Source organism: Anser cygnoides, chromosome 9, assembly GCF_040182565.1.
Source record: "Anser cygnoides isolate HZ-2024a breed goose chromosome 9, Taihu_goose_T2T_genome, whole genome shotgun sequence".
Taxonomy (NCBI): Eukaryota; Metazoa; Chordata; class Aves; order Anseriformes; family Anatidae; genus Anser; species Anser cygnoides.
Window position 1 is genome coordinate 14002568 of NC_089881.1, and position 26460 is coordinate 14029027.

Below are 26460 nucleotides of genomic sequence, written 5' to 3' on the forward strand. Positions count from 1 at the left end.
CTGCCCGCCTCAGGGCAGCGGGGGGGGGGGGGAGCGCTGCTGCCGGGGGAAGGCCCAGGGGAAGGCGCCGGGCACCTCCTGAGGGAACGGCAGCGGGTTCTGGGGCTGCCCCAGCCGCCTGGTGGCGGCGGGGTCCCGCACTGCCTTAATTAACCTCAGAGCTGTGCGATTAAACGCAGTTCTGTTTGGCTATTGATATGCTGAGTATAGGAGGCGTCTCGGAAGGCAAGGAGCTGGGACACGTTTCAAGCCGTGTGCACGGTGCTGCTCTTTCCAAGTTGCTCTGAATCTCCACCGTATCGCCTTCTTCCCCCCTCGATCCTCTTCCCTCAAGGAGAGAGGCTGCAGAAGGCACCGTGTCAGGGTCTGCTAACGCGTTGTGGTCTCCCTGCAGCCTCTGATGCTGCCCCCGCTGAGGAACTGCAGAAAGCCTCCTGGCGAAGTCTCTTGAAGCCACCAAAGCGTTCTTCCAGGCTTCAAGTGCTAGGAAGTGGTTAAAGTCGTGAAGCAAAGATCCTGCACAACTTCTGGTTTTAAAAAGCCAAAAAGCAAAATAACACCCGCTTGATAGCTTTCATTATGCATTAGTATTTACTTCTGTAACTCCGTCCATTTGGATGTGTTCATGCGATTTCCCTAATCCGAACACTCGGAAGCCTTCTCGATGGGGCTGGCTGCAGTGGTTTTACCGAGGGTCGATACACACAGTGATGCAGAGCGAGGCTTTTATAGGTCTGAGCGTTACTGGAGGGAGCAGCGCCCTTGTGCTGTATCCCTCGGCTCACAGCAAGGCAGAGCCGCGGCTGCCTCCTGACCTTGCTGAACAGGTGGGTGTAGTCCCGGTCCTTCCCATCAGTGTACCTGTTGGAGCGGTTAAATAAACCTGTCAGGAGGCACACACTGCGTGGAAGTGTCATCGTTTACTTACGTTGTACTTATAGCCACAGAGAAGACAGGGAGGAAGTAGATGAATCAGAGTTTCTGAGTCACCAAATCCCTTTTTTCACAGGGAACAACTTAAATCTTTCAAAACACTGCTACGTCCATCTTCAGAGTCGTGGATTTCCTGCTTGTCTGCCTCTCAGAAGGTCACGTCAATCACTTTTTGGCGTTGATGTGAAATTGGGAATCACAGAACTGTAGGGGTTGGAAGGGGCCTCAGGAGATCGTCGGGTCCAGCCCCCGTAATGCATGCTGAATCCAAGAAGGGGTTGTTAGTTGACGTGCAAAGCGTATGAAGGTAGCATGGGTTGTTGCTGGTGCAATGATGGATAATGGCCACAGAGATCCCCTCAAACGCGCGGTGTGTTATTTCGTAGTAAGTCATCTTTTTTCCCAGCAAATAAAGAAATCGTTGGATTAGAAAACCCGAAGCAAGGGTGGCCTTCTTGCGTCTCTGTGTTTGTGAACTTGGGTCAGATCAGATCAGCTCACGTGTGGAAACCTGAGGTTTAGGAGCTTATTTCTGAAAGGGCAATAGAAACGGCTGTGAATTTGAGCACAGTTTTGTAAACTTGCAATCATGTTTTGCTGCGTGTGTTTTTTTCCCTAATTGCACTCTTCCTTTGAAGCTTTGAAAATAATCTCTCAGCAGTCATGTGCTTCGTGACTCCCGTTCTTGAAGCATGGACAAACCGACGAGCTAGCGAGGAAGTGTGTTCGCAGTTCTCCTGCGGTGTGTTGCTGTCATCCCTCGAATGAAGAAGTTGCATAGGGAGGGGCCTTGGAGCAGTCCCTGGGTAGCAAAAATGGAGTTGTGCTGACAAGTTCTTTTGGTATAATCAGGAATTCCTGGACTGTCTTTTTATATCCAGATAGTGTTGTGAAATAATACTTTCTCCTTATCTTTAAACAATGAGAATTTCAGTTTCAGAGGTTATTGGAACAGGCTTTCTTTTTTTTTTCTTCTTGTAACTAAAGAATCATTTCTTAATAGATGAAGTATGCACTGCAGCAGCCCCTTTGATCACTTTAAACCTAAATCATTAGAAAGGACAGGTACGTTTAAGTGATGTGGAAACATACCTGCTGTGACAGTGATCTTGATAAATAATAGAGCAGAATTGTGTTGCTTGTGATGTGAGTAATTAATTGTAAGAACTCTCTAGGGAAAAAACAACAACAACAACGAAGCTTTAGCCTGTTGCAATCTTTAAATTCATCAGTAGAAAGTTGATATTCTTGAGATCGCTTATTTGTCCTTATCTGCCACTGTGGCTGGATTTTTTTTTTTTGCATTCAGAGAGAGTGCACTTCCTGAGAGCCCAGCTGCAGGACAGATGATGGGCGAGAGTTAGAGGAAAGCATGGAAATGCAGCTGCAAATCACTGTTCTTAGTCAAAGCATATAAGGGGTAGTTTGAGTAGAATTGTTGGCTGTGGCATGTCTTCCTCGAAGGGACCTGTGTGAGGAGTCCTCGGTGTAGGTGTAACCGCAGCACTGCGTGCCGTGGGGGGCCTGCAGCACGAGGGCGGCTGCCTTGTCGCTGGCATTCCCTGATACACGAGTGCTTTTGCCTTTGTTTTGTCTGGCTTGAATGTTAGAGCAAGTTGTGGCTGTTGTAATGCTTGTTTGCTGGTTTTTCGTTTTGGTGAAAAACTTTTACGGACAGTCTGTTAAATTGGGATTTTTTCAAAACCCAACTCAAGCTTTTAGGAACAATTCCCGACTTCGGGCGGTTCAGCCCTGGTGCAGGGTGCAGTCTGCGAGGCGGTCAGTTTGGTGAAGGATTTTCTGTTTTGCACTCACTATTATATTTAAGTATGCATCTACAAAAGCAATAAGCAGTCCTTCACGTCAGCTGTAGCGAATATGTGAGCATTTAAATATCCTGCAGAAACAGGAAGGGGAAATGGGATGCAGACCTCGTGGCAGGAGTGTCAGCGTGCTCTGCAACCTCGGGGCTGCCCGGGCCAGGGGGTCCTGCTGGGATGGGCCTCGCTGCGAGCGGAGCGGGGGGTGGAGAAGTGCTGGAGGGAGCTGTCTGCTCCCGCTGCTAAAATAAATAAAGACCGGCTTTTACCTTCTGTCAGCGCTTGTTGCAATTTATTTGCTTTTAGGAAGGATTGAATCCCTTTGCGTGCACATAGAACAGGAAGAATAGGCCACGTAGATTAGAACATCTCTTTCCTTCTCTAGCATGAAGGACGTGATTAACTTGAATTTGTTTTTAGTATATCTTATGTCAGTAAACGTGCCACGTTGTAATGGGAATAAACTCTTTTAAAATCCCTTCTAAGGTTTATCTTTCTGTAAATCTGTTCCTTGAACTGTTGTTTTTAGGTAGTTGCATTGATCTGATGGAAGTAATCTAATATCTAGTTCTTTGTAGTTGTGTTGATCTGATGGAATAAATAATAGAAGTTCTTTTTGGTATGGATTCATAGTGATCAAAGTGCAATAGCTTGAAAGAACTCATCTCTAAATTCGGTAGCATTCAATTGTGTGTTAACCACTGAACACCTCCACTGAGAGCCTAGTTTGCTGTGTGTCCTGTGTCAGAAGGCCTAGTGAGAATGGCTGTCTGAGCGGGTCACTGGTGCCACTTTGGGTTTTCTACGTTGCTGATTTTCTCTGTAGTTCAGTGCTGTGAAACCCAAGTTGAGTCGATAGGCATCTGTCCTGCAGGTAACGGGCGGAGTTCTGTCACACGGGGATGCGGGTAAGGCAGGGAAGTGGCTGCTTTACCCTGTCTGGAATAGCTCTTGTTGAGCTGCCAGAGCCCAGCACGTGTACCTAACCTGTCTGCTTATTACTTTCGGAGGAGAACGCAGAAACGGGAACATGGGCAATGCTCTCGGACCCCACAAACGGTGCCACCGTGCTCCAGCCCCTGGTCTGCTGTGCCACAAGCGCCCAGCTGAGATGCTCTTGGTCCATGTCTTCATGGCGAGGCTGCTCAGTTCAGTCACGGCCAAGGCGTTAGGAGGTATGTGGCCAAGGAGGTTGTCTTGTTCTTGCTCAGACTCATGTAGCTCGTCCAGGAGGGACTTTTGAAAAATACTTAGGTCTGGGCTTTCTGCCCTTGGAGTTCAGGACTGGAAAGCGAGTTTGTAACTTACCTGGCAAGGCAGCGTGGAAAATAGCACAGAAGAAGCGAGTAAGATACAGTATAAGTGAACATAGAAGGCTGTGCAACTTTGTAAGTTTGCTGTTACCTGTTTTACACTTCTGCTGTTGTGTTAAGCTTATCGTTCGCAGTGTATGGCTGCAGAACAGCCCATTTCCGAGCTGAAGGCTGGTGACGTGCAGGACGCTAGTGAGTTACACATGTGCATCTTGGTCCATGCCACTAGGAGTTGGTTGGAGGCATTCAAGTAGTGCTTCCACGTTTCTGATTCTTCGCTTTTCTGGAGATGACAGCAGATGTGCTGTTCTACTCAGCCTGTAGTCAACAGTGTATTTATTTCTCAAGTCTGACTGCATCTTTCGAACTTATATAAAGTAAATAATTTATCTAGAGCAAGACGTATTGCAGGATAGGATCTGGTGTTAGAGCATTTCTTCTAGGGTAGTCATATTGGAGTAGTGAGTTTTCATCAAACGTACTTTTCAAATACATTTCATCCAAATCTCCCAGTAAATTTGCAGAGGTTTTAAAAGATTTCTTAAGAAGTTGTTGCAATCCTTCCTAGCAGAGATCAGGGAAAAATGTGTCGAAATCAGACTGTCTTGATTAGGTTAGTACACTTAAAGTGTGTTGTTTTTTTTTCTTTTTTTTAAAAAGTGGTTGTTTTGTATTACAAATGTTAGTTTTCTAATAGTAATTCCAATTCTGTTTTTTTTTTTTTCTTGCATTGTAATTAATGTTAAGATTTTCCCATGTGTTTTTATTTAACTACAGCCCAAATTGCCGATAAGAACTTCAAAAGTTCACTTCCTTAGATTTGGTCTGAAGTTTTTATCTGGGACTGTTTTTTTGAAAGGGGAAAAAAAAAAAAGCCAAGAAGGGAGCTCGCAGGAGAAGTGGTAGCAATGCGCGAGGTGCAGCGCTGGTGCTGGGCTGGCGGCGCAGCAGGGTCAATTGCCGAAGAACTGACATTAATTAGGCCTATGCAACTGGTCTTTAATGAGTACTTGCCAAATTAGAGGGAGTGCTTATCTATGTGTGAGTAACATAACTGTAATTATCAAAGCTCTTACAGGTTGTTAATATAGGAGAGGTTAGGTTCTTTACCCGGAGTGTCTCATTTACGTTGCCCAAACACATCTCATGTAATTTAATTAAGAACTGAAGTTATGGAAATGATAGCTTGATATTTTTTGAGGGGGACTGGAGGGGAATATCAGTGTTAAAATCTCTGGAAAGCAGGGTTAAATGTAACGTTCGTTAGGAAGGTGGCAACTAGAAAATAGCAATCCTGTCTGTCTTGGGCTGGGTGAGCTTTGGATAGCTTTGTTCTTCCCTATGATTCTGTTAAAATGTTGGCCACCGAATAGCCAATGTGCCAGCTGAGCTGTTGGCAGTGTCCTGGGATTGATAGATTTTAGTTGTTCAGGCTTAGCTTCTTAACGATCTTCATACTCAAATGTTACTTAGTCAGCATCTCTCCTGTCCGTACTACATGCAGAGAACAGTATGACTGAAGTTATCCGTAAGTTTTTCCTATGGTGAATCATTCTCAAGTCTTAAAAGCAAACTGCATCCTGATAACCTGCTGTGGGTGAAAAAGGAGAGGAAAATATCCAGCTCTCACTGCCTACAGAAATACAACTGAAGTTACAGAGCCAAGAGTAACCCTTTTGCTTGGGTCGTGCTGCAGACCTTTCTGGTTACATCAGTTAGGTCGGCATCTCAGGGGGATGTAATTGCAGAAGCTCATGAGGAAGTGCAAAAATAAAAAAAGTGGTTACTTAATATAATATCTTATAGTGCCTTACATTTGCATGGGCAGGAAGTGGAAGAATAAATTCTAATTTCGTAAAAAAAATGGTTTTAACTCGTGTGTACAAAATTCAATTTAAAATTATGTACAGAAATCGAAACTGTAAATGCCTGAGTGATCTCTTTGAGCAAATAGCATGCTGTTTGCTGCAGAGGTAGAGGTCCCAAGGACTTTAGGTAACAGGGGCAGCTTTTTTTTTGGTGGTGAAACAAGCAGATGTAGCTGTCAGCAGTGGGAGAGCTTTACGAGGAAATAAAGGTTAGCATGTGGTCTGTGACACTTGTAATATTTCTAGGTCTTTTCCATACCTACCTGTGACAGTATCAATCCTTTTTTTGTTGTTGTTGCCACTCTTCTGTGTGGCTAAAAGGTGAGACCAAGAACATGCCAAACAGTACATACTGTCACTATTGTAAACTGCACAGTTGTAAGCAGTACAACAAAGCAGATCAAAACATTGCCTTGCCTTAGGATCACTTTAGGAAGAGTCCTTGCACATACAGTGGAGTAGTTTCTCAGCCAGACTTCAGACCTAGATCAGTTGTTTTCTTTTGATACACTGCAGTCTACTCTTCTACATGGGTAAAAGTTCTCTTCTGTGGGACAATGTCCTGTGCACGTTTCCAAATTGAGAAGACACAAGAAAATAAGAATTGATGCAAAACAGTCTCAGAGTGTTTTATGAGAGGTTTTGAACAGAGAAAATGCCTGCCAGATAGAAGATGGGCTAACCTGCTAACGTGGCGTGAGTTCTTCTGTGAGCCAGGCTTCCTGTGTGAAGTTCGAATGTCTGGATGCTACAGCTTACAAGCATGGTGCAGCTGAATAATTTTCAGAGTTATTGTCAGTAGTAATGAGTGTCAATAGTAATGAGGGTTTTAAATAGTTGTACGTGGTTTTGCACAGGATGTGTAGTCTAGCAGTCCTTAGAGCATACGAGCAGAGCACTTGATTTCTTCATGAGTGTACAATGTGCAGTCAGTAAGTCGCTAAAAGAGAACCTCCACTGACAATTTGGTGCGCATAAACACAAAGCAGAGCTAGCGATCGGTTTGCACGATGTGATTTTGAAGTTTCTAAACCTCCAAAATTTATTTGTGTTCTAAGCTGGATGTAATACAAAGAGAAACCGGAGAAGCCATATGTAGCGAAATGTATTCCATCTGTCAAAATTAAAAAAGGCTCTGTTCAAGAGGAGTCCAGATTTCCATCTCTCCGAGTGCCAGATGTTGATTTAAGTGGGAACACATGGGTATCAAACACACTAAACGTTTCTGTGCTTTTTAAATATCCTAATTTTCAATTGCTGGTGATCTTGTACCTATTTTAAAAAGACTTGTGTAGCACTGTAGATCACGTGGAGGATTCTGGTGCCACAATGTTTGGAAAGGCGCTTTGTGGGCTGAGGTTGGAGTCCATTGTCTCGCTTGGGATGGGGGAAGGTGGGTTTTGGTTCTGCCTGACTTCTGGGCTGCTTCCTGGCTGTGTGTTATCCCTCTTAGACAGGAGGCATGTGGGGAATGTGAGCAGGGAGCTGGGGTTTGGGTTTCTGCCCGGTGGCTTCTCCCCGGGGAGGCGCTGGGGCTCTCATGCCCCACTCCTGGCTGCAGCAGGGCTGCCTGCTGGGCTCCCTCTGCTTGGCCTCATCCCCCCAGGGCTCCCCTGCCACCAGGGTCCTCTTCAGTGAACGGCAGCGGGAGGGTGAGTGCTGTGTGCTGGGGCATGTGTCTGCTTTGGGTTTTTGTGCAGAGTACGGGGTGGCAGCAGGCAGGCTGCGTTTTGCTGGAGTCGTCTGGTGAACTTTAAGGTGAGGCGTGTGTCGAGTATTGCAGTATCATTGGGTTTTTTGGTACTACACTGTTCTGATAACGCTTTAGGCTTAGGACTACCTAACTAATGGGGTGGGTGAAGAAGAAAAAATAGGGAATTGTTGGTGGAGTCATGCTGGGCCTTGTGGTCTCTGCTGGGGCTAGCACGACAAGACTCACTGGAGCTCCCTGGGGGAATGTTGAAGGTGTTGAAGACTTGCTGAGCTCACCGGGGAATGCCGGCAGTATCGCGTCGTTCCTAGATTGGTAGCATCCGTGTACCTTTGAGATCCTATCTCTACAGAGAAGTCAGTAATTAATGAAATAGGCCCCTTCTTAATTTCCTTGAAGAGGAAAAATAGATTTCATCTCATCTGCTGGGTATTCATTGCTCCTTCTATGGGAGCCCATATTGCTGTGCTCCTGTGGTTCTCCATGAAGAGCAATAGCTGTATCCTGGGCGGCTCTTGGTTTGCTTTAGCCCCCTATGGCATGATGAGGAGAGCTGCGCCCTGGGACTGGTGTGGTCTGTGCTATTGTTTGCAGGAGATTGAGGTGAGTAACTCGGGTGTGGATACCCTTATTTGATCAGACAAGGCAGCCTGCTAGAAGAGAACAGAAGTACTGGCCTTGGTGTTGGGGTTACTGGGACAGAAGCTTGTTAAGGTGGCTGAGCAATCTCTGCGGTGTCACCGAGGGCGCAACTTAGGGTTGAAGCCTCTAATGTGTAGTTAATAAAGGCTATGTACGCTGCCGTTGGGCTGAGAAGCAGCGTGCCTGCCATTAGCTTTGATAGGTGAATGAAAGCCCAGTGTGTCTAACGTCTCCTGATGACTGAAAGTTGTGGGAGAAAAGATAACTAAATGTGCCCAAAGTAAATTCAGACCTCCTCTGGGGCTAGGGGTATGCCTTATGCATTTTGCAGTTTTTGTTTTTATAGTTTTCCACATATTTATTTTTTGAATCGATTGCCCATTGTCAATTGAGGGGGATGGAAAGGAAACGAGACTGGCTTTTCCACATGTGAAAACAGTAAATTTGAGGAAAACACCACTGTGTTATTTATCTGTATTCTCCTACTCCTAATGCTTGTGCTCTGTGATCTGAGATTGGGTTCATTTGCCTTCTGCAGTGCAAATGCAGAGGTAGAAAGGGCGAACAAAGATTGTTCCCTCTTACCGCGAAGTAACAAAAAGAAAAGGCACAATAAAACTGTAACTTGCATGTGAAATGCAGCTAAGGTAGCTGTGTGAGATGTAGGCATGTCCATGCAGCTAACAGCTAAACAAAAGCTCTAAGTTCAGAACTTGTGTATTGCAGCACAGCTGCAGCCTCCCATCTGCCTGTTAAATGGGGTGTTCTGATGTTGTGGAAACACTGCAAAAATGTACATTATTGAAATGGACAAAAAGTAAATACTTTCTGATAACTGTCTTCATGAAACTGAAACTTCCCTCTGGTTTCAGTAAAGAAGATCCACCTGGTATAAGTAGAAATCAGAAGAGCTAATGCTCCTTACTTCTTCTAATACACTGTAAGCTCTTGTAGAGGCATTGGCCTCTTCTGGTGGTTTGAGCATGCCGGTACTTTTCTGTCTGTAGCAGCTATAAGCTAGCAACTAAGGAAACTGCAAACAGAAAGGGACAGAAATTGCCTTATTCTTCTGAAATCCAAGATAACACAAGACTTGTAGGGAGATTATAGGATATCTCTGTAAATAATGGTTTTTGTTTAACTACAGAGTCCTCTGATCTCCAGTTGCTTCTGCTTTATAGGAGATGTTGTGTACGGATGTTTAAATCTTGCTGTTAGCAATTCTGAGCATACTGATGCTGAGAAACTTGCACCGAGGGGATCTGGTGATATTTACTTCTTCTGTTTTTCAAGCGCTGCTATCCTGCCTTTATATTAGCTCTGCACAGGGGACATAGGGGGTATCTTCCATGAGGGATTAATTCTTGGGTTATTCCTTTGATTGTTATTACTCATAGCTTCTAAGGAGTCGTGTCAGCTTTTCTTCTGGCATCTGCCTTGGAACTCCAGATCGTGAGTAGTAGTTGCCCGTAGTCAAGGCATCATGAGATGTCCCATCCTTCGCAGTGGGTTGCTTGATGGTTATGGTTCCTCTTCCTTACCTTACTACATATTTGAGTTTGCAGATGTTGAAGTCCCTTGTTCCTTCTGCTGCTTCTGTGTGAGCTCTGGGACAGTTGCTGAGACGTGGAAGCTGAGAGCAGCCCTGTGGTGTTTGCCAGCCTTCAGCAACAAGAAGCTGAACACAGCACCCTCGGTTTCTGCCATCTTTTTTATTGTTGTCTTAGCTTCTTGAGGCTCTGGTCCTGCTTCCTTAGCTGATAGTAAGGCCCCCTAGAAGGCTTTTGACTCCTTGATGTTGGAATTACTAGTCAAAGTTGTTCAGGACAGGTATTGTGGTGTGTTGTGTTCTTATCTGGGTTGGCATTGAGCAATGTCATCAGCTCTCTGCGAAGCTTGTGTGGTTGCTACTGCCGTTGTTGTCCCCGTCTTGTTAGCAGCTGTCCATAGTGAGTAAAGAATTTAAGTTGGAAGATGAAGGAAGTACCAAATATTAGGATCTTTGTGGAACAAAAACGTTTCTAATTTCCTACTTAGGCTTACTCTCAGGCTTGCTTGAGCTTTGGGGAAAAATATTAGGCAAAGCTACTGGGAAAACTGTTGGAAATTTCTGGCAAATTACTGCACAAGTACACTCAGAGGGAAAAGCTTGAACTTGGGGCCAGCAGGTAGTACAGATGCCCTTAAGGCTGTTTGATAAGGTAAATGCTGCTGCACTGCTGGGAGTTCAGTGGTAATCAGTTTGACTTTCAGCTGTGTGTACTGGGTGCAACAGAACTTTCCTTTTTGAAGTTTACTTTATCATGTTGGTTATCTTTTGAGCCTTATGTAATCTTGCAGTAAAGAATAAATCAAGAGAAGCATGCATCGTAAAGGGATTTGTCTGCTTTCGTTGCTTGTTGAGTGGAAGACCACGTGAATTACTGAGGATCAACTAAGCTTTCTAGATGAAGGTGATCTTAAAGACCAGTACCTACAAGCAGACTTTCAGTTTAATGATTAAATGAATTCAAAGGATAAATACCCTTCTCTCATTTCTCTCTTTTGTTTTAACAAGACAAGTCTGAGCTGGAAGAAATAGAATAGTTCTAATACTGAGGACTTAATTCTTGTTTTGTTTTTTTGGCTGGGGAAACTTGAAATATATCTGTTGCTTGCTATGAACCTGAGAACTTGGTTTATTGATTTGCCTTTTCCAAAATAAAAATGTTCAGAATCCTTTGGGTACCCTCCTTGAATCCAAAGGAATGATAGGAAATCAATTTCCATGTTTCAATCCACCAAGCTCAGAAAATTCATAGGTGGACTGGATGTCATATTTCTGATTCCAGGCCTGTTCAGGTTGTGAAGCTTTTCCAAGCTATTGATAAAAATGCGTTGTGGTAATGACTGAAGAATTAATAATATAAAGTGTATCCGTATGACTGAGGAAGTTCATCTCGGCATGTCTTGGAGCATTCATCATCTGTTCCTCGGCGTGGAGGGGCTCCGTGCCAGCAGGGAAAAATCTCTGTGGTGCCAAACCAGTGCTTCAATGGGCTCTGTGACAGGCTGCAGCAGCATTCATTCTTCAGAGCGTTTTAATGGTTATGAGACACGGTGTAAGTCATGAAACGCTTCTTGTATGTGCGTATCCTTGCTGTTATCCACAATTATTAGGCCTTGTTGGTCAGTGTGTGACTTCTGACTCTCTGTGCATCACATTTCTTTTTTAGTCAGTGGCTTTCTGATACTATTTTACATGTACCAAATGTATTCCTTGTGAGCACGCTGGTTAAAATAACTCAGGATACCCTTTTTATGTCTAATTATAGATGAAAGAAATCAAATCAAATACACAGTGGGTGGAGGGAGCAGTTGCCAGGCTGGAGGGTAGGTCTGCCGTTCAGAGGGACAAGGTGGAAGACAGAACTGGTCGAAACCTCATGAATTTCAACCAAGACATGCAAAGACTGAGTGGAGGACCAGCCCCACAGAGCTGTACTGGCTGGCGAGCACCTCAGCATCCTGGTGAACAGAAGCGGACCGTCTGTCGGCAGCAGGCCTGTGTGGTGGTGAAAACCTGCGGAGTACTGGGCTGCACTGGCAAGAGCATAGCTGGCGAGTTGAGGGAAGAGAGAATTGCTCCTCTGCTTGGTAGTCACAAGACTAAGTCAGGAGTACTATGACCAATTTTGGGCCCTGACAGCGCAGGAAGGATATTGCAAAAATGAAACGCCCAGCCTACGGCAGCTGTACTGGATCGCGTGGTGTGAAAGGAGGGGATGAGAGCCATGGCCTTCTGCAGGCTGAGACCGCTCCTGGAGGAGCTCATCGTTGTCCTCAGTTACCTGGCGGGATGTTATGGGGCTTAGGTGATAGATCTAGGTGTGGGGTTTTATTTTTAGGTGCACGTTGGAAAGAGATGACAATTGAAAGTTGTAGCAGTGCGGGTGATGTGCGCTGGAGGTTAAGCATGGGAATGGGTTGCCCAGAAAGCCTGGGCTACTTCCACCCTCCATTCTCATCCGAAGTGGAGAGCACCAGGCCTACTGGTTATAGAGCACTTACAGCTTGTTTTGGGTGGAGCAGCAGCGTCCAGTCAGCTTGTTTTGGGTGGAACAGCAGTGTCCGGTATCTCCCTTCTTAGTGTCTTTTGCCATAGCTGTGTGTTACAGACCCTTGTAACTGAGATGTGTGTTGGTCCTGTTTGTTTATTTGTTTTGAAGAGGGAACTTTTCAACTTGTCTGTAGGGTGTTTTGAAATTCTCTGGCTTTGAAGTATCTGTTATTGTAAGACACAGTGACTTAGTCCTATTTCATTCAGTCATTAAGAATGCAGAATGCAGTCACCACTAGGAGTGGTTCATAAACACCTCCACTGCTGATTTTGTTCTGGTTTGATAAGTGGGACTGGGAGTCGTCATCTCCGTGACCTTTTCATCTGAATCTTGGTGGACGGTGCAGATCTGGGCAGCACGGGTTGAAACCTGTCTGGTATCATATAAAGCTGTAACATGAGGGCTTGGTAATTCTGATAGTTTGATTTTTACACTGTTCTGTCCACAACAGTGGGATGCACAGATAGCTTGCAGGTAATCTCCAATAGTGTCTGTATTGGGTTTGTATTTAAAAGCTAAAATAATAGGTTGCTTTTACTTATCCGGTTATGAACCAGCTTTATCCAGCTTGGGCCCTTTCAGTTGGTGAGCTGTACATATTTTTGCAACTGCTTCTCAGTTTTCCTAATGTCCTTAACGTTTAAAGTGAAATGCATTTGAAGAGGACAAAAGGGAGTTAATCACAGTTCCATTTACTTGTTGGTTCATGTTCAATGTTCTTTCTCTGTCCAAGGCTGAATTGTTCTGCTTTGGCAGTGCGACATGCTAAAGCTGCTTTATTTGCTCTTCTGACATACAGCTGGTCTCAGGCAACTATACTACAGGAAATAACTTTTTTTTTTTTAAAGTGTAGTAATACTTGAATATGTTCTCAAATACATTGATTTAGGTATTGATAATTTGTGGCTAGTATTACATGTCAATTTTATGCTATTAAACTGTGGTGAATGTTAGTTGAAAGGGTATGTCATCTGCAATGCAATCAGTTGTTCATTAAGGGGCGATTCCATAGAGAATATTTGCAGGTAGGAGATCTGTGTCTTTCCAAGGTTTGAAGATAACATTTTATCAGTAATGTTGTTGAAATTGTAAAGGTGAGAATCTGCTGTTCTCACTTTACAGACCCAAATGTGTGAAGGTTTTCAGAAATCCCAGTCTGAAGAGCACTTGGTTTTGTGTAACTGTTTCCGCTCTTCTGCAAGTGTACTGAGGATATGAATCTCAAGATTTAGGCTTTCAGGTTTCCTTAATGAAAATGAAAGCAAAACAAAAACTATGGGAAAATACTAATAGGTTGTTCTCTTTATTAACGTGATACTGGGGTATGTTAATTCTAGAACTAGTAATTAGTCATCCACCGCACCTTTGACTTCTCCAATTTGTTGCCTTTGTTCAGCATCTAATTTACGGCGAGTACTGACTCCAGCCTCCTCACTGCCAGGAATGCAGTATAAAAACGCGAGGTAGAACAAGTGGATGAGACGGGTGAGTGGAAGACACGAGGCTGGAGGTGAAGTTTGAAGAACAGCCATCTTAAAAGCATTGGCCACTGTCATCTCCTACACTGTAGGGCTACATGGGGTAATGCAGGCCAAGCAGGCACTTGTCTGTGACCACAGGCTGCTTAGCCTTGTGGTCAGCACTGTGTAGTGGTCAAATATTGACCAAGATGTTTGCGTAGCATCTGTCTGGCTGTGTTTTGCGAGGGGGAGAATGGAGGAGAGGGTGACAGCGGCCGAGAGAAACACATTCCTGGGAGTCCTCATTGTGGAGCATGGAGAAAATGAGAGAAGGCCCGCTTACAGAAGTTGTCCTCCGCCCCTCGGCAGCTGTTCTGGCTTTGTGCTTCGCTATGCGCTGTTTGAGCATCTTGGGAAGGCACAGATGTTTGACTTTGAATGAACTGAGGCAGATTGGAGGGGTTGATCCTCACTCCTGATGCCAGAGCCTTTTGGCTGAGGTTACCCTGACGCAGACCCCAGTCCCAGCTCCCGCTTCATGAAGGAGCAACATTCCTGGGACATGTCACATTTGGCACTCGGTCCTCGGTGCTGTTTTATGACCATTTCCTGTGTTTAGAGCTGGAGATTTTGTCTTGGCTGCGGGCGTGGGTTTTAATCATGACAATTTTCCATGAACTTTAGCTCCTGAGACAGATGTTCTAGAAAAATGTACCTTTGTATCCTATGGCTTCATGAAGTATTACGTTAAGAAAAAAATAATAACCTTAACATAGCAGAGCTCGGGTCAGCTGTTCTTAATGTGTTCCCTAACCCAGTGTGAAGTTAATTTCTCTGCGTAGATGGGTGCTGTCATGTTAATAGGTTATCAGGTTCGTGTGTCTGCTCGCTGATGGTCCGAGGGCACCCTGACCCATCGCCTGTACGCTCACAAGATAGCGTTGGTTAGATACTGTGCCCATGAAGGGAACTTTATTCATTCTGATGTGACAGAAGCAATGAAAGCTGCCATTTTGGTGCAGAGAAATAGGGACTGGGATGGGTTTGGCCGTACGCAGCGTGGGGCCCGGTGGTGGTGGCAGCCGGGCCTGCAGCCAGCCCAGCGGAGGGGCTGCGTGCTCCCTTCGCCCGTCCTGTCTGTCTCTGCTTTGCTTCACGCTTCTTTTTTGACCTGCCATCCTCTTTTCAGTCTTCTGAGGTCCTGTCGTGGCTTTTATTTCAGTTTAACTTATTCTCTCTTACAGTTTCCGCTCCCTGGTGAGTACAACTGTGATTATTGAGCAGATGTGTTGCCTTCACGCTGCCCACTCCAGCTGCCTTTATCTTCCCTCTTAATCTTAAATCTCTCGCAGCCTTTTTAGCTCATTAAGTTCTGTGGAGCTAGGACTCTTTGCTAGTTAAATACACCAAAAAAAACCCTCTTATCTGATCTTCCTGCAATTCTGTAAACAAGCTACTTAATCATGCTTTTCTTTTAATGCCAAAGAAACAAACAAAATTGTTTGCACTGTGACTGTAAGCAAACTAATACAATATAGCAGTCTAAATATTGAGATGTTTATCCTTTCCTTCCTTTGCATCCCCCAGTTATTTCAGAAACAAGATTTAAATCTGTAGACTTAAATGAAAGTTAATCATTTATGGAAGAAAAAGAAAAAAGTAAGAGAAATTGACTTTGTCTGAAATCCTCTGTGGTGTGAAGTCAGCGAACAGGCAGGAGCCAAGATGTAGCTGTATGGGAATGTGCTTAGATATAAAACCCAGGATGTAGCTGTGGGAATGCCTTTAGATACAGGACTGGAATCTAACTACGTATTGGTGAAACTCAGAAAAAGCTGGGAATGTCATGCCTTGTGTTTCAGCACTGCAGGCAACTGGCAGTGTTTTTCAGAGCTGTTCTTGTAAAAACTGCTTTTCCTGCGTTTGGGGCCTGATCCAGGCTTTTTTATTTTTTTCGTTCTTGGCTTGAACTCATGTGAACTAGAACGGAATTAGCAAGAGACAGTAAAGCTGTGGTTCTGTGTACTCTCTCCTTGGTGGTAAAGCTGGCTCAAGAAATTCCTGCTCCAAATTGTAGTTCCCTGCTGGTCTCACTTTTTCCAAGAAGAGGGTGGTGTGTTTTTTTTTGCTGGGACTGAAACGTGAAATCTCTGATCTGATTTTTCCAAAAAGCATTGCAGAAAACTTCCTATTAATTCTTATTTTCCCCGAGGCAGACTGCTGTTGGTGAATAGTGTGGCTCCACGAGCAGTTAGGCTGGAGGAGTTGAAAGAATGAGGCGCCCCGTGATGGAAGCAAGGGATGGGAACACAGCTCTTCTACCAACCTTTTTGTAACGGGAAATCACAGCCTCAGTCTATAGGTTTTCGTAGTGTAGCGTTTGTTGCTAGAAATGGGTACGTTCAAATTCTCAAGGCGATAGCCTGATGAAACTTATGTTGATGAACTCTGAACAAAGTGCCTTCCTTTCTCAGTCTCCTGTTTTTTTTTTTTTTTTTTTTCCAGGTAGCAATAAGCAGGGAAGGGGGCATCAAAGGAAACATCAGCCCTCTAGCTGAAAGAGTTATTCTAAAGAGTGTGTTTTATGAAGGCAACTTTTACTGGCATGTGAATTTTGACTGGCCCAAAAGATGGAGCCAGTCTAGACTAGAGGCAAATGATTTAACTAAGGGTGCATTTTGAGCTTTTTTGCAAGTCACTTGAGTCATGGCAAATGCTGTATTTTTTGATAGTCTTACTGTGAGGCAGTTTATTCAATGGCCATAGTTTTACAGGAAGAGCGAGGAGAGGACTGACTCTCTGAGCCAGGAGCGTCAGCAAAAAAAATTACAGTTTTACTCACTCTTAATTTCTTTCCTTGGTTATTGCCTCCAACCAAATAGGTTACTGTCTGTACAGTGATAGAGGAAACATATTTAAATGTGGCAGTCATAAAGGTATAATACTATTTTATCTCAAATCCTTATTACTAAGCCTAATTACTAGAAAAAAATACAGACAAACCTTAGTAATGTGATTTTTTTCCCTTTTTTTTTTCCTGTCAATTTTTTCCGCAGTTTTTGTAGTTACTTTAAATCTGTGCTAATTTAAATAGCTGCAATTTAGGTGAAACTGCAGTGGCAATAAATGAGTTAAATGAATGTGTCCCTGCCCCTTCCCCTGAGTCCCAGAGTGTTCTGGTATAAAGTTTTTACAGGGAAACGTTTTTATCCATGCAGGGCAGCTCTAGAAGAAGTAGAAGGAGATGTGACAGAACTGGAACTGAAACTTGACAAGGTAAGCTTTTTAATTCAACGAAGTCTGCTTTGGAAAAAATCTAACAAGGTGTGTGTTCGGGTTGGTGTAACTCAAGTTCACAGCTGGGAGGTGGCTGTTGGAGAGGGGATGCACCTGGGTCCACCCAGAGACCCCAGCCTGTGTATGCAGCATGAGCCAGCGTGGCCATGGCCACATCTGGATAGTCTTTGTTGTAGAAATCCCAAGTCAATGGTTTGTCTCTGGCAGTCTGCAGGCGCAGTTACAGCATGATAGGGGTGTGTGTATATAAACATGTATCCATCCTTCAGTCTGGAGGGCTTAACTACTGGTAAGATTTCTCCTGTTTTTTGTCATGCTTTGTGCATATATAAAATAGATGTTCTGTGTAGCATCTTTCCAGGGCATTGCAATTCGTCACTTTCTCTAACCAGTAGTATTTGGAGGCTTTTCTTCTTAGCGTTTTGCGTGTGGCTTGTTTTTGTTTTACATCTCCAGAAACTCTCCTTTCCTGTCTCTGTATTTTATGCTAAATACCTAAAATTATTTGTTGCTTGTGTTATAATGTGGCAGACAGATGTCACTTGTTGACCTCCTTTGCCGTGTTTTGAATGTGGACCTTTGCTTCGGCAGCTGTGAGTTGGCTGCACAGAGGCAAAGTCAGTGTCAAGTGTAACTTTAAGTGGGAAGACTTTTTCCTTGTTTCTTTGTAATAAGTAGTGTAACCATTTGCTCTTTCAAAATTTTTTTTCAAAGGGCTGAATGTGAATGTTGGTGACACTGATGGCTAAGATACGTTGTTACTGTAGGAGTGATTAATCTGTTTTTTGAGACTGAATATGTAAGCACTTAAAGGATATGAACATCTGTCTTCAAAGTCTGTTTCTCACTGGGCTAAAAGGATCATTTGGGGGCATAAGGGGAAGAATTCTCAAATTCCTTAAAGGGCCTTGACCCTCACTGCCAAACTTACTGCAGAAGGCCAGTGCCAAAAATGCCGTCTTATCATGTAAAATCCATTTAATCTTTACCCTGAGTAAAATTTAATTTAAATTTAAAAAAAAAATAATAATCTTTAAAAAAAAAATCTTAAAAAAAAAATCTTTAAAAAATTTAATCTTTACGAAGAGTACAGTGCCCTAGTACTCTTAAAAGCAAAAACACCTCAAACCTTTTTTGCTCTTCTGTACTTCTGAGCTAGTACACAAGGTAAGTATTTAAGCGGTGTAATTGTAATATGAAGTAAGTGGCTTTAGATTAAAGTATTATATTAGATCAGACTTCTTGTGTGTGAGCTGAAATAACTATGGCCCAAGGGTAATGATTTGTCTAGGCTTGGATGGCAACTTCTTTTGTTTGGTTAGTCATATTATACTCAGCTGTATTGTCCTACAGTTGTGATTTCTGGGCTACACTATCTGCTTTCCCTCCTCTCTGGAAGAAAGGGCACTAAGCCATAAACCAAAAGTGAAGAAGATTATGTTGGTATTTAAAACACAAACAAAGAAAAACATAAACTCAAACCTTTTACCATGTCACTTTTTCTGTTTTTTTTTTTTTTTTAGCTGGTAAAGCTTTGCATTGCAATGATTGATACTGGGAAAGCATTCTGCACAGCCAACAAGCAGTTCATGAATGGAATTCGAGACCTTGCACAATATTCCTGTAAAGATGCATTGGTTGAGGTAAGTTCTTGAGGTTAAAATGGAAATAGAAAAGCATAACTTTAAAAGGGTAAAATAGAACATTTGGCAAGAGAAGTAGTTGAGGTTTATACTATTACTTGTCTTGTTGCTCATTTTTCTTTGGAATATGCCTTAAGAGTGAGCTTTTTGACTGTGGTGCCTTGCATGTGTCTGTGTTTCATTTCAGCTTTAACTTGAGATGATGAGACTTTTCCAAATGCCAGAAAATCTCTTTGGATAGGAATAGCCATTTTGGGAAGAGTAGAGAAAGACAGTTTGCAGTGGTAAAGCCAGTTCTCTGCAACTAAATGGCTTGAGTTGATCGCTTGGGTTCGGGATCCAGCTCTCTCTAATACACAGAAATACAGATTTTTAAATGTACAGAGCCAACTTTGAAGTTGTAACCTCAGACTGACATCTTATTAAGCTAATTTGGGACACCTAATATTTCCTGTGTGTTAGTTTGAAATGAAGTTGTGTAATATATAGGTGTAGTTATGTGCAGATCTCTGTATATCATGCATATTTAATGCATGTTATGTAGCAGAACATCAGTCACATGTATGTGTCTTCACACTGGTTGACTACGTAATGCCCGTGAACTTCAGTATAGCCCTTGTGTGTGACTGAGACTGTTGTTGTCTGGAAGTGTACTTGGTCGTAACTTGATGACCAAGTGATGACAAAATCCCTAAAACTCAGCCTGGTTTTACTTATAATCAGATACTAAATTATTTGATTCCAACTAGGTTTTCTTACACTTATTGTCAGATAAGTAGTTAGCCAAATATATTAGGGATCATTATTTTCTAACTGTTTTTAATTGAGACATTATTTCTACAGATTCATGTTGATGTTGCTAAACATACCAGCTGTGAAGCAGCAGTTCCCACAATAAATGTGTGTTCTGATGAATATGACATTAACCAGGTTTTTGGAGTTAGTGTTTAGTATTAATGTACTACATATTTATTAATGTTTAATATTGTAAATTTATGTTTTAAAACATGTGGACTTCCCATAGCTTAGTCAACTTAATTTGTATATTCCTGCTTTGCTTCAGTTTGGTCCTTTATATATAGGTAGGTAGCAGTAACATTTTTTTGTTGTTGCTTGTAGCTGTAATAAATTTACTTGATGATATCCCCGTGTTCTCCTAGCATAATGGTTTTAGTTGGAATAATCATGCTAAGGAAAATTGATTCTTAAGTTTCTTACCAAACATTGTAAACATGGCTTTTGTGCTGTGTATTTAGTAGGACTGAGCTTTAACAACTTGGTTTTTTACCTATTTACAGACTAGCTTGACAAAGTTCTCTGACACCTTACAGGAAATGATCAATTACCACAATGTAAGTATATTTAGAGTGAACAAGACCCTGATATATTGAGTTATATTTAATAGTAGGATAATAAGAGTTTTTCTTGTTGATAGTATTTGAGAAGTTACTAATCGAGTATTATTAAATATTTGTCATTTGATACCTGTAAATGTTTTGTAACGCATATGTAACATTTATAAATATTCACTTCTCTGCAGATTTTTTGTCTTTATTTTTTGTCTGGAATTTGTAAGCTTTGCTAAAGTCCATTGCTGTGCTTGCTGTAGGACAGACAATTCTTGGTTCATTTTAATCACACTGATGGGCAGCAGTGGCAATTTATGAGCATATTTCTTCCCTGGAATGCCGATTATCTTTCCTGTGTTTTCTGCCTTTTTTCGTTCTCTGCAATGCACAAAACAAAGCACCTCTGACGTTTGTGTAGCTTTCTTTTTGGGATATATGAGCAAGTTAAAGTGTAAAGAAAGGAGAAAATACTGGGGTTAAAGCCTAATAGTGACTTGTCACGTATCAGACTTCATCAGAAAGCTCAGTTTTGCCTGGATTGAAAATTGATTTTTTTTCCTCCTGACAAAAGATTTCAGTTTTGCATTGTGAAAGCTAGAGACATGTTCTTTCTTCTGTTTTCTTCTCTCCCCTTGGCGCCTTCTGTTTTTTTTCCTTTTCCAGAAAATTGCTGGAAAGCTACTCAGTCATCTCCAAAGCGCTGAAGATATGCAGGGCACTTAAAAATTTGGGAGTGTGGTTTTTGGTGTTTTTTTTTTTTTTTTTTTCACCACTAGGAGCTTAAAATGTAATGAGGGGGGGGAAAAAAAAGCCACAGCTTTATGGGCCAACTTTAGGTTGATGCTAACAAAATTGTTTGAACAGCATTTTCTAAAATGCATGCTTAGAAGGAAGGAAAACAAAGGGAAGTGGATTAATACTGTTGAGTTGGATATCTACACCTCTTAATGAAACATAATGAAAATTGTAGAGAGGGGAGTGAGTGGACAGCGATGCTGTGGAGAGGAGTGAGTGCAAAGATTCAAAGCACCAGTAGTGGGGTCACTTGTGTGTCAGCAGTTTCAGAGCAGGTGAGTCCAGTTGGCTGTCTCTTACTCTTCATCGTACTTCTTGCTGCTGGTTACCCTCTTAACCGTGTCTTTGCTGTATGTGTGCTCCTTCTGACACACCTCACCTAGGTCCTATGTTCTTACTGTTATTCTTGTTCTACATGATTGTGGCTTTGCAAAGACTGTGCATATCCCAGCTCTTCCTCTGGGGCAGTTTGAGTGCAGATAGCGAAGAACAAGCTGTATTAAAAGAAAACTTTGCAAATCAAAGTAGGGTTCTTCTTGTGTTCTGTCCTGCTTTTTCCTTCCACTTCCTTGCTGTGCTCAAGCATGTTGAGTAGAACAGTGGCTTCTGTCAAAAGGCATGAGCGTAAGGAGTGAGGCATGGTATGGGATTCTAAAGTAGGGCTTTGTCAGATTTATGCTGTGGCCCGGCTTAGCTTTTTGTGAATCTACTTAGTTCAGCAGGTCTTAATAGCTCAGTGTCAGCTCAGTTGCCGACCACATTGGCAGGAGAGCCCCCATGAGTGGGGGAAAGCTAGAGGAAGAAAGGAGGAGAAGCAGGCACCCTGCAGGAAAAGGAGGGAAGGGGTAGGAGATGGTCCCAGTGGGATGTCGATTACTGTCTCTCTTCTCGTATGTGGCTTAGCTGTGGAAAAGGCTAAGGACCAGACTGATGTAACATCTGCATGATGTGGCAGGTGGACGGGTGGCTTTTGCAGCTGGTGGCACATAGCAGCTCTCTCAGACTTGGTTTGTAGCATGTGAAAGGTAATGTGTTGGAAGGTGTAAAGGTAGTCGGATCATGGTCTGGGAAGTTTGTTCTGTTCATCTGGGAAAATTGTGTGTATGCATTTTTCTGCCTAATGTGCCCTCCCCCCTGTTACTGTAAGTAGAATTGTAAGGCTCATGCTTCTGGGAGTCCAGTAATCAGTGGAGTTGCCATCTGGTTATATTCTTTCTGTATTGATCTTGATTGGTGCACTCCTCAGGCACTGGCAAGCTTAAATGTCAGCAGTGGGAGTAGTCCCAGTATGACTTCCAGCTTGTCAAGAAGTACTTCATCTATTCTAGTTATCTGTTGTTTTTTTTTTCTGATCCCCCCCGAGTGAAAATACAAACAGGATCTTCAGAATGCTCCTTGTATTACTGTTAGATATAGGATAGTTTAGGTTGGAAGGGACCTCAGGAGATGTCTGGTGCAACTGCTGGCCTCAAGCAAGGTCACCTCAGAGGCTGGAGCAGCTTGCTTAGTGTTTCATCCTGTTTGGTCTCAAGCTTTGAGGAATGGAGACTGGATAGAGGGTATGGTACCACTGTTAATGGATGACTTAAACTCAGTTATATTTTCTTTCCTTCATTTTTTCTAGAAAGAGAAAAAAAAAAAAAAACAAGCTCTTAAGGGTTTTGCTGCTTTGCTGCTAGTACTTGGTATTACATTTTTTTTTTTTCTTCCCAGATTTTGTGAGTAGGGTGACTAAGACTGAGAACATGTTTCAAGAAAACACTATTGGACCTGAAACTTTGAGTTCTTGACTTGTTCTGTCAATGTTATTATTTAATGCTTCAATCTATACCTTTTGGAAGAGAATCTGTTCAGCTGGAACAGCTGCTGCTTCTTTGTATTCTTTTACCTTTTCATTTTTTTTTTCTCATGATCTTTTTTTTTTTATTTCTATAATGCAGAATGGGAGGTATAGAAGAGTGGGAAATGAGGGCATCATTTCAGGTCAGCACAGTGATTAATAGGAAAAGGATTTGTCCTGTAGCCATTGACCTGTTTCTTTCTGTCCTGAAACACGAAAGACAGATGTAAAGCTGAAGGAATGTGCGTTTTCACTTGTATACCAGGATCTCTGGGGATGCAAGAGAAAATAATTTGTCAAACATTCAGGTGTGCTTTGGCCTTGGAAACTTAACAAATTTATCAGACTTTACAATTTGAATGAGTTATATTCCCTTCCTGTTTCCTCAGCCTCCCCAAATCTTAGGGAAGTTGCTAAGAAGCTTGGCTTAGAACACCTCTAAAAAGGAGCAACCGTGCTGCTTAGCGGTTCAGCTGTGGGTGTTTTTCATTTATAAATTTATTATCTGAAGACGTTATTAATTATTTGTGTATTTTTACATTTTCAGTATCAACTTCAATTTTAAGGGGTTTTAGATTTTGGTGTTAGAGATTGATCGATTGGTTTAATAATAGTTCTTTTCTAATTCTCCATGATAACCATATGTATTTGTGTAAAAACTGTGCCTCAAATTGCTTTGGTTTTGACCTATGAAGAAAAAAACAAATCCTCCTGACACTTAAGTATTTAAATCAATTTTCTGATCTTGGGTTAAACCTTAAGATCTGTCCAGATCTCACCATCAAGCATGTAGTTCAATATAGCACATGAAAAGAGACTGCCAGTCATCTTTAAAAGACAAGAACTGGATTTGAGTTATAGCGTGGGTCGAAGTTGAGTTGCGTTAGTGAAGCTGTGCAAATAGTTTGCCGTGCCATTGGTGCTGCACTTGAACTTGAATCCAGGTGCCAACAAAACACGTGACTTCACAGAAGGTGAAGTACGCTCTGCTGTGACATAACTTTATAAATTTTTTACCGTTGCTTTGGTGAATGTGGTTCCAATGTGCCTTTTCGATTTTGCATTGTGCATCAATATCTCTGCACTGTGCCAACAGTGTGTTGCTCCAAATGGGCGTGCAACAATGCCAGTTTTGGCACAGTTAACTCAAACCCATCTTTTTCTGAAGGTATTGTGGAAGATTTCTTTACTGTACTTACTGTAGGGTTGGAAGATTGGTGCCTGATCCCTCAAAATCCAGATACCTCTGAGAATTTAAGAAATAATTATTTTTTGACGTAACATCAAGGTAAAATAATTTATACCATGGGTAACTCAGTATTCAACTTCATGCCTTCCTGTATAAACATCTGAGTGAGCTGGCACAATGTTATCAGCCTTATTTTATTCCTATACTACTGTTCCCTTTTTTCTTTTTTACTACACAATGAAGTTCTGCAAAGGATTTCAAAGCAAGAAGTTTTTAACCCTATATGTGACATACAATGTGAAAAAGTATTCAGTTTGACACAGAATAAATTCAGAAGCTATTGTTAGGTCGAGAGTTCTTAATAAGGTGAGGAAAGCTATGGCTTAGAAAGGGCTATAGAAAGGATTCTTAAGTACTGTCTGTGCATACCTAAAATGAAAAGTTATGAGTGTGCCAAAATTACTGAACTACATATTAATACTTTCCTTTCAGATCCTGTTTGACCAGACCCAAAGATCAATTAAAGCACAGCTTCAGACTTTTGTTAAAGAGTAAGTTAACTTGCACTTGTAATTGGGAAAATCATATATAAAATTGAATTTAAAAGCATCTGACTTCAGAGAGTTGGCTGATGGCTTTCAGGAAAAGCGTTTCACCATAGGTTGAGCAATGCATATTAAAGTTGGCAAAAATCACTCAAAATCAGAGGCTTTAAATTCAGCTGCAGAAATGTTGAATTTGTAACAGTTTAAGTTACTAATCTTAAATTACGTGCTGTTGTCCAGCCTTAGAAGAAAAGTCATTATTAAAGCTTTTCCCAGTGAGCATGAGATGCATTTAAATTTCAGTTTTTCCTTTCCCCAAAAGAGGAGGACAGGAAGGCTGCCATCATACTTTGTATGATTTCTATTTGTTATGAACATTTGTTAAAGAATGTGAAAACAAAGAAATTAGCTCTAACAGTCACAAGCATGGTCTGTTTAGTGTTTCTTTTAAACAATTAATTACTTTGTACTTTGGAATTCATTTGCCATCTATCTTTCATTTTCTTTAGAGATATTAAGAAATTCAAAGATGCAAAGAAACAGTTTGAAAAAGTTAGTGAAGAAAAAGAGAATGCTCTAGTAAAAAATGCTCAAGTTCAAAGAAATAAGCAACATGAAGTAGAGGAAGCAACCAATATTTTGACTGCAACACGGAAATGTTTTCGGCACATAGCTCTGGATTATGTTCTTCAGGTAAGTGCAGCAATAATGTTATTTCTTCAAATTTAACAATACTTACCTAAATGTGTTTTGTAAGTCTTCTATGCTGTAGTTCCTTAAGTATTTAAAGTAATAATAATAAATAAAACAATAATAAACTGAAGCCTAGCAAACACAGATTCAGTGGATAATTCTGATCTAGAATGTTGTCAATTTCTACAATTTCAGTTGTTTGCTTTGACATTTATTTAACAAATCTTATTTTACCTGGAACCTAGGATTTTGTTGTGCCGTGGGTGAAGTTGAGAACAGTACTGTTTTGCTTTTTAATGTGGATCTATTGTAGAGTGTTGAGGTGTTCTTTGTCCTACCGTTTTGAAGCCTGTGAAATAATAATATTTTTGTGGACACTTCCAATTCATGTCTCATGGTTTCCAATAACTCCAGCAGAACAGGACTTCATAACTCAGATGGCACAAGGGGTGTGAACTCCTAAATGTCTGGTGTTCTCATGATCATACAAACACAGAACAATCCTTTTAAAAATTGGTTTCATATTAAGAGTTATCTTGATTTGTGACAGTCCAGCTGGTTATTTAAAGCTTAGTTCCTGTTCTTTAAATTGTATGTGTTGTCTGTGCATATATATTGCCTGTGAGGCAGAATTTTCAAAGCCCCCACTAGAGAGGTCGTCCATCTGATCAGCTGGAGTGCACACAGTGATAAACCCTGGTTTTGTGCCTCTTGGATACCAAGGGCAAAGTTCGTCTCAATGTTTGAAAAGTCAGGTGAATTATGGAGCACTTGATTGTACTAACACCATTTCTATGAGTGCAATCAAGCTTCTGTTGTGCTGCAGGAAATGTTAGTGCCCAGTCCTATAAGCCCAGCTGGAATTCTGAAACAGTTACTTGTTACAGCACTGTGCTCCTCACTGTTAAGGGGTCCCAGCATGTGAGCTGCCTACAGAGATGATGATTAGAGCGAGTGTGATAGGAAGAGACTGGAGCTGATGACTTAGAGTCCCCTTTTCTCTGCTCATGTTTCAATACAGAGTGGATTAGAGACGTGCATTGGAACTGTACTCAAATGGTGTGAGTTTGGCACCTCTCACTTGAGCTAGCAGCGTGTGCTGTTCTCATTACTAAGCTGAAATGCTCCTCTCAGAGCCTGAGTCGTTGTTTCTCAGCTACCGAGGCTTGTGCCATCAGTCTGACACTGGGCTGCTCTGCTTGGGCCCTGCTTCGGCTCACCCAGTGCAGCGGGGGGCAGGAGCAGGAGCTGCAGGGACAGGG

The 26460-nt window shown here is 42.1% G+C and overlaps 1 protein-coding gene across 5 annotated transcripts in view; it reads left to right on the top strand.

Annotated features, from left to right (window-relative positions):
* Positions 1 to 26460, top strand: part of ACAP2 (ArfGAP with coiled-coil, ankyrin repeat and PH domains 2) — a 65437-nt gene that overhangs the window by 269 nt on the left and 38708 nt on the right. For 2 of the 5 annotated variants that reach the window (XM_067002037.1, XM_067002038.1), the window contains exons 1-6: positions 16134 to 16243; positions 17066 to 17123; positions 18668 to 18787; positions 20086 to 20139; positions 24453 to 24511; positions 25015 to 25198. In XM_067002037.1, the coding sequence (XP_066858138.1) occupies positions 16149 to 16243; positions 17066 to 17123; positions 18668 to 18787; positions 20086 to 20139; positions 24453 to 24511; positions 25015 to 25198 (570 nt within the window). In that variant the 5' untranslated portion in view covers positions 16134 to 16148. Of the gene's footprint in view, positions 1 to 16011; positions 16244 to 17065; positions 17124 to 18667; positions 18788 to 20085; positions 20140 to 24452; positions 24512 to 25014; positions 25199 to 26460 lie in introns of those variants that run through there. The other 3 variants (XM_067002035.1, XM_067002036.1, XM_048076633.2) reach the window with 3 other exon arrangements.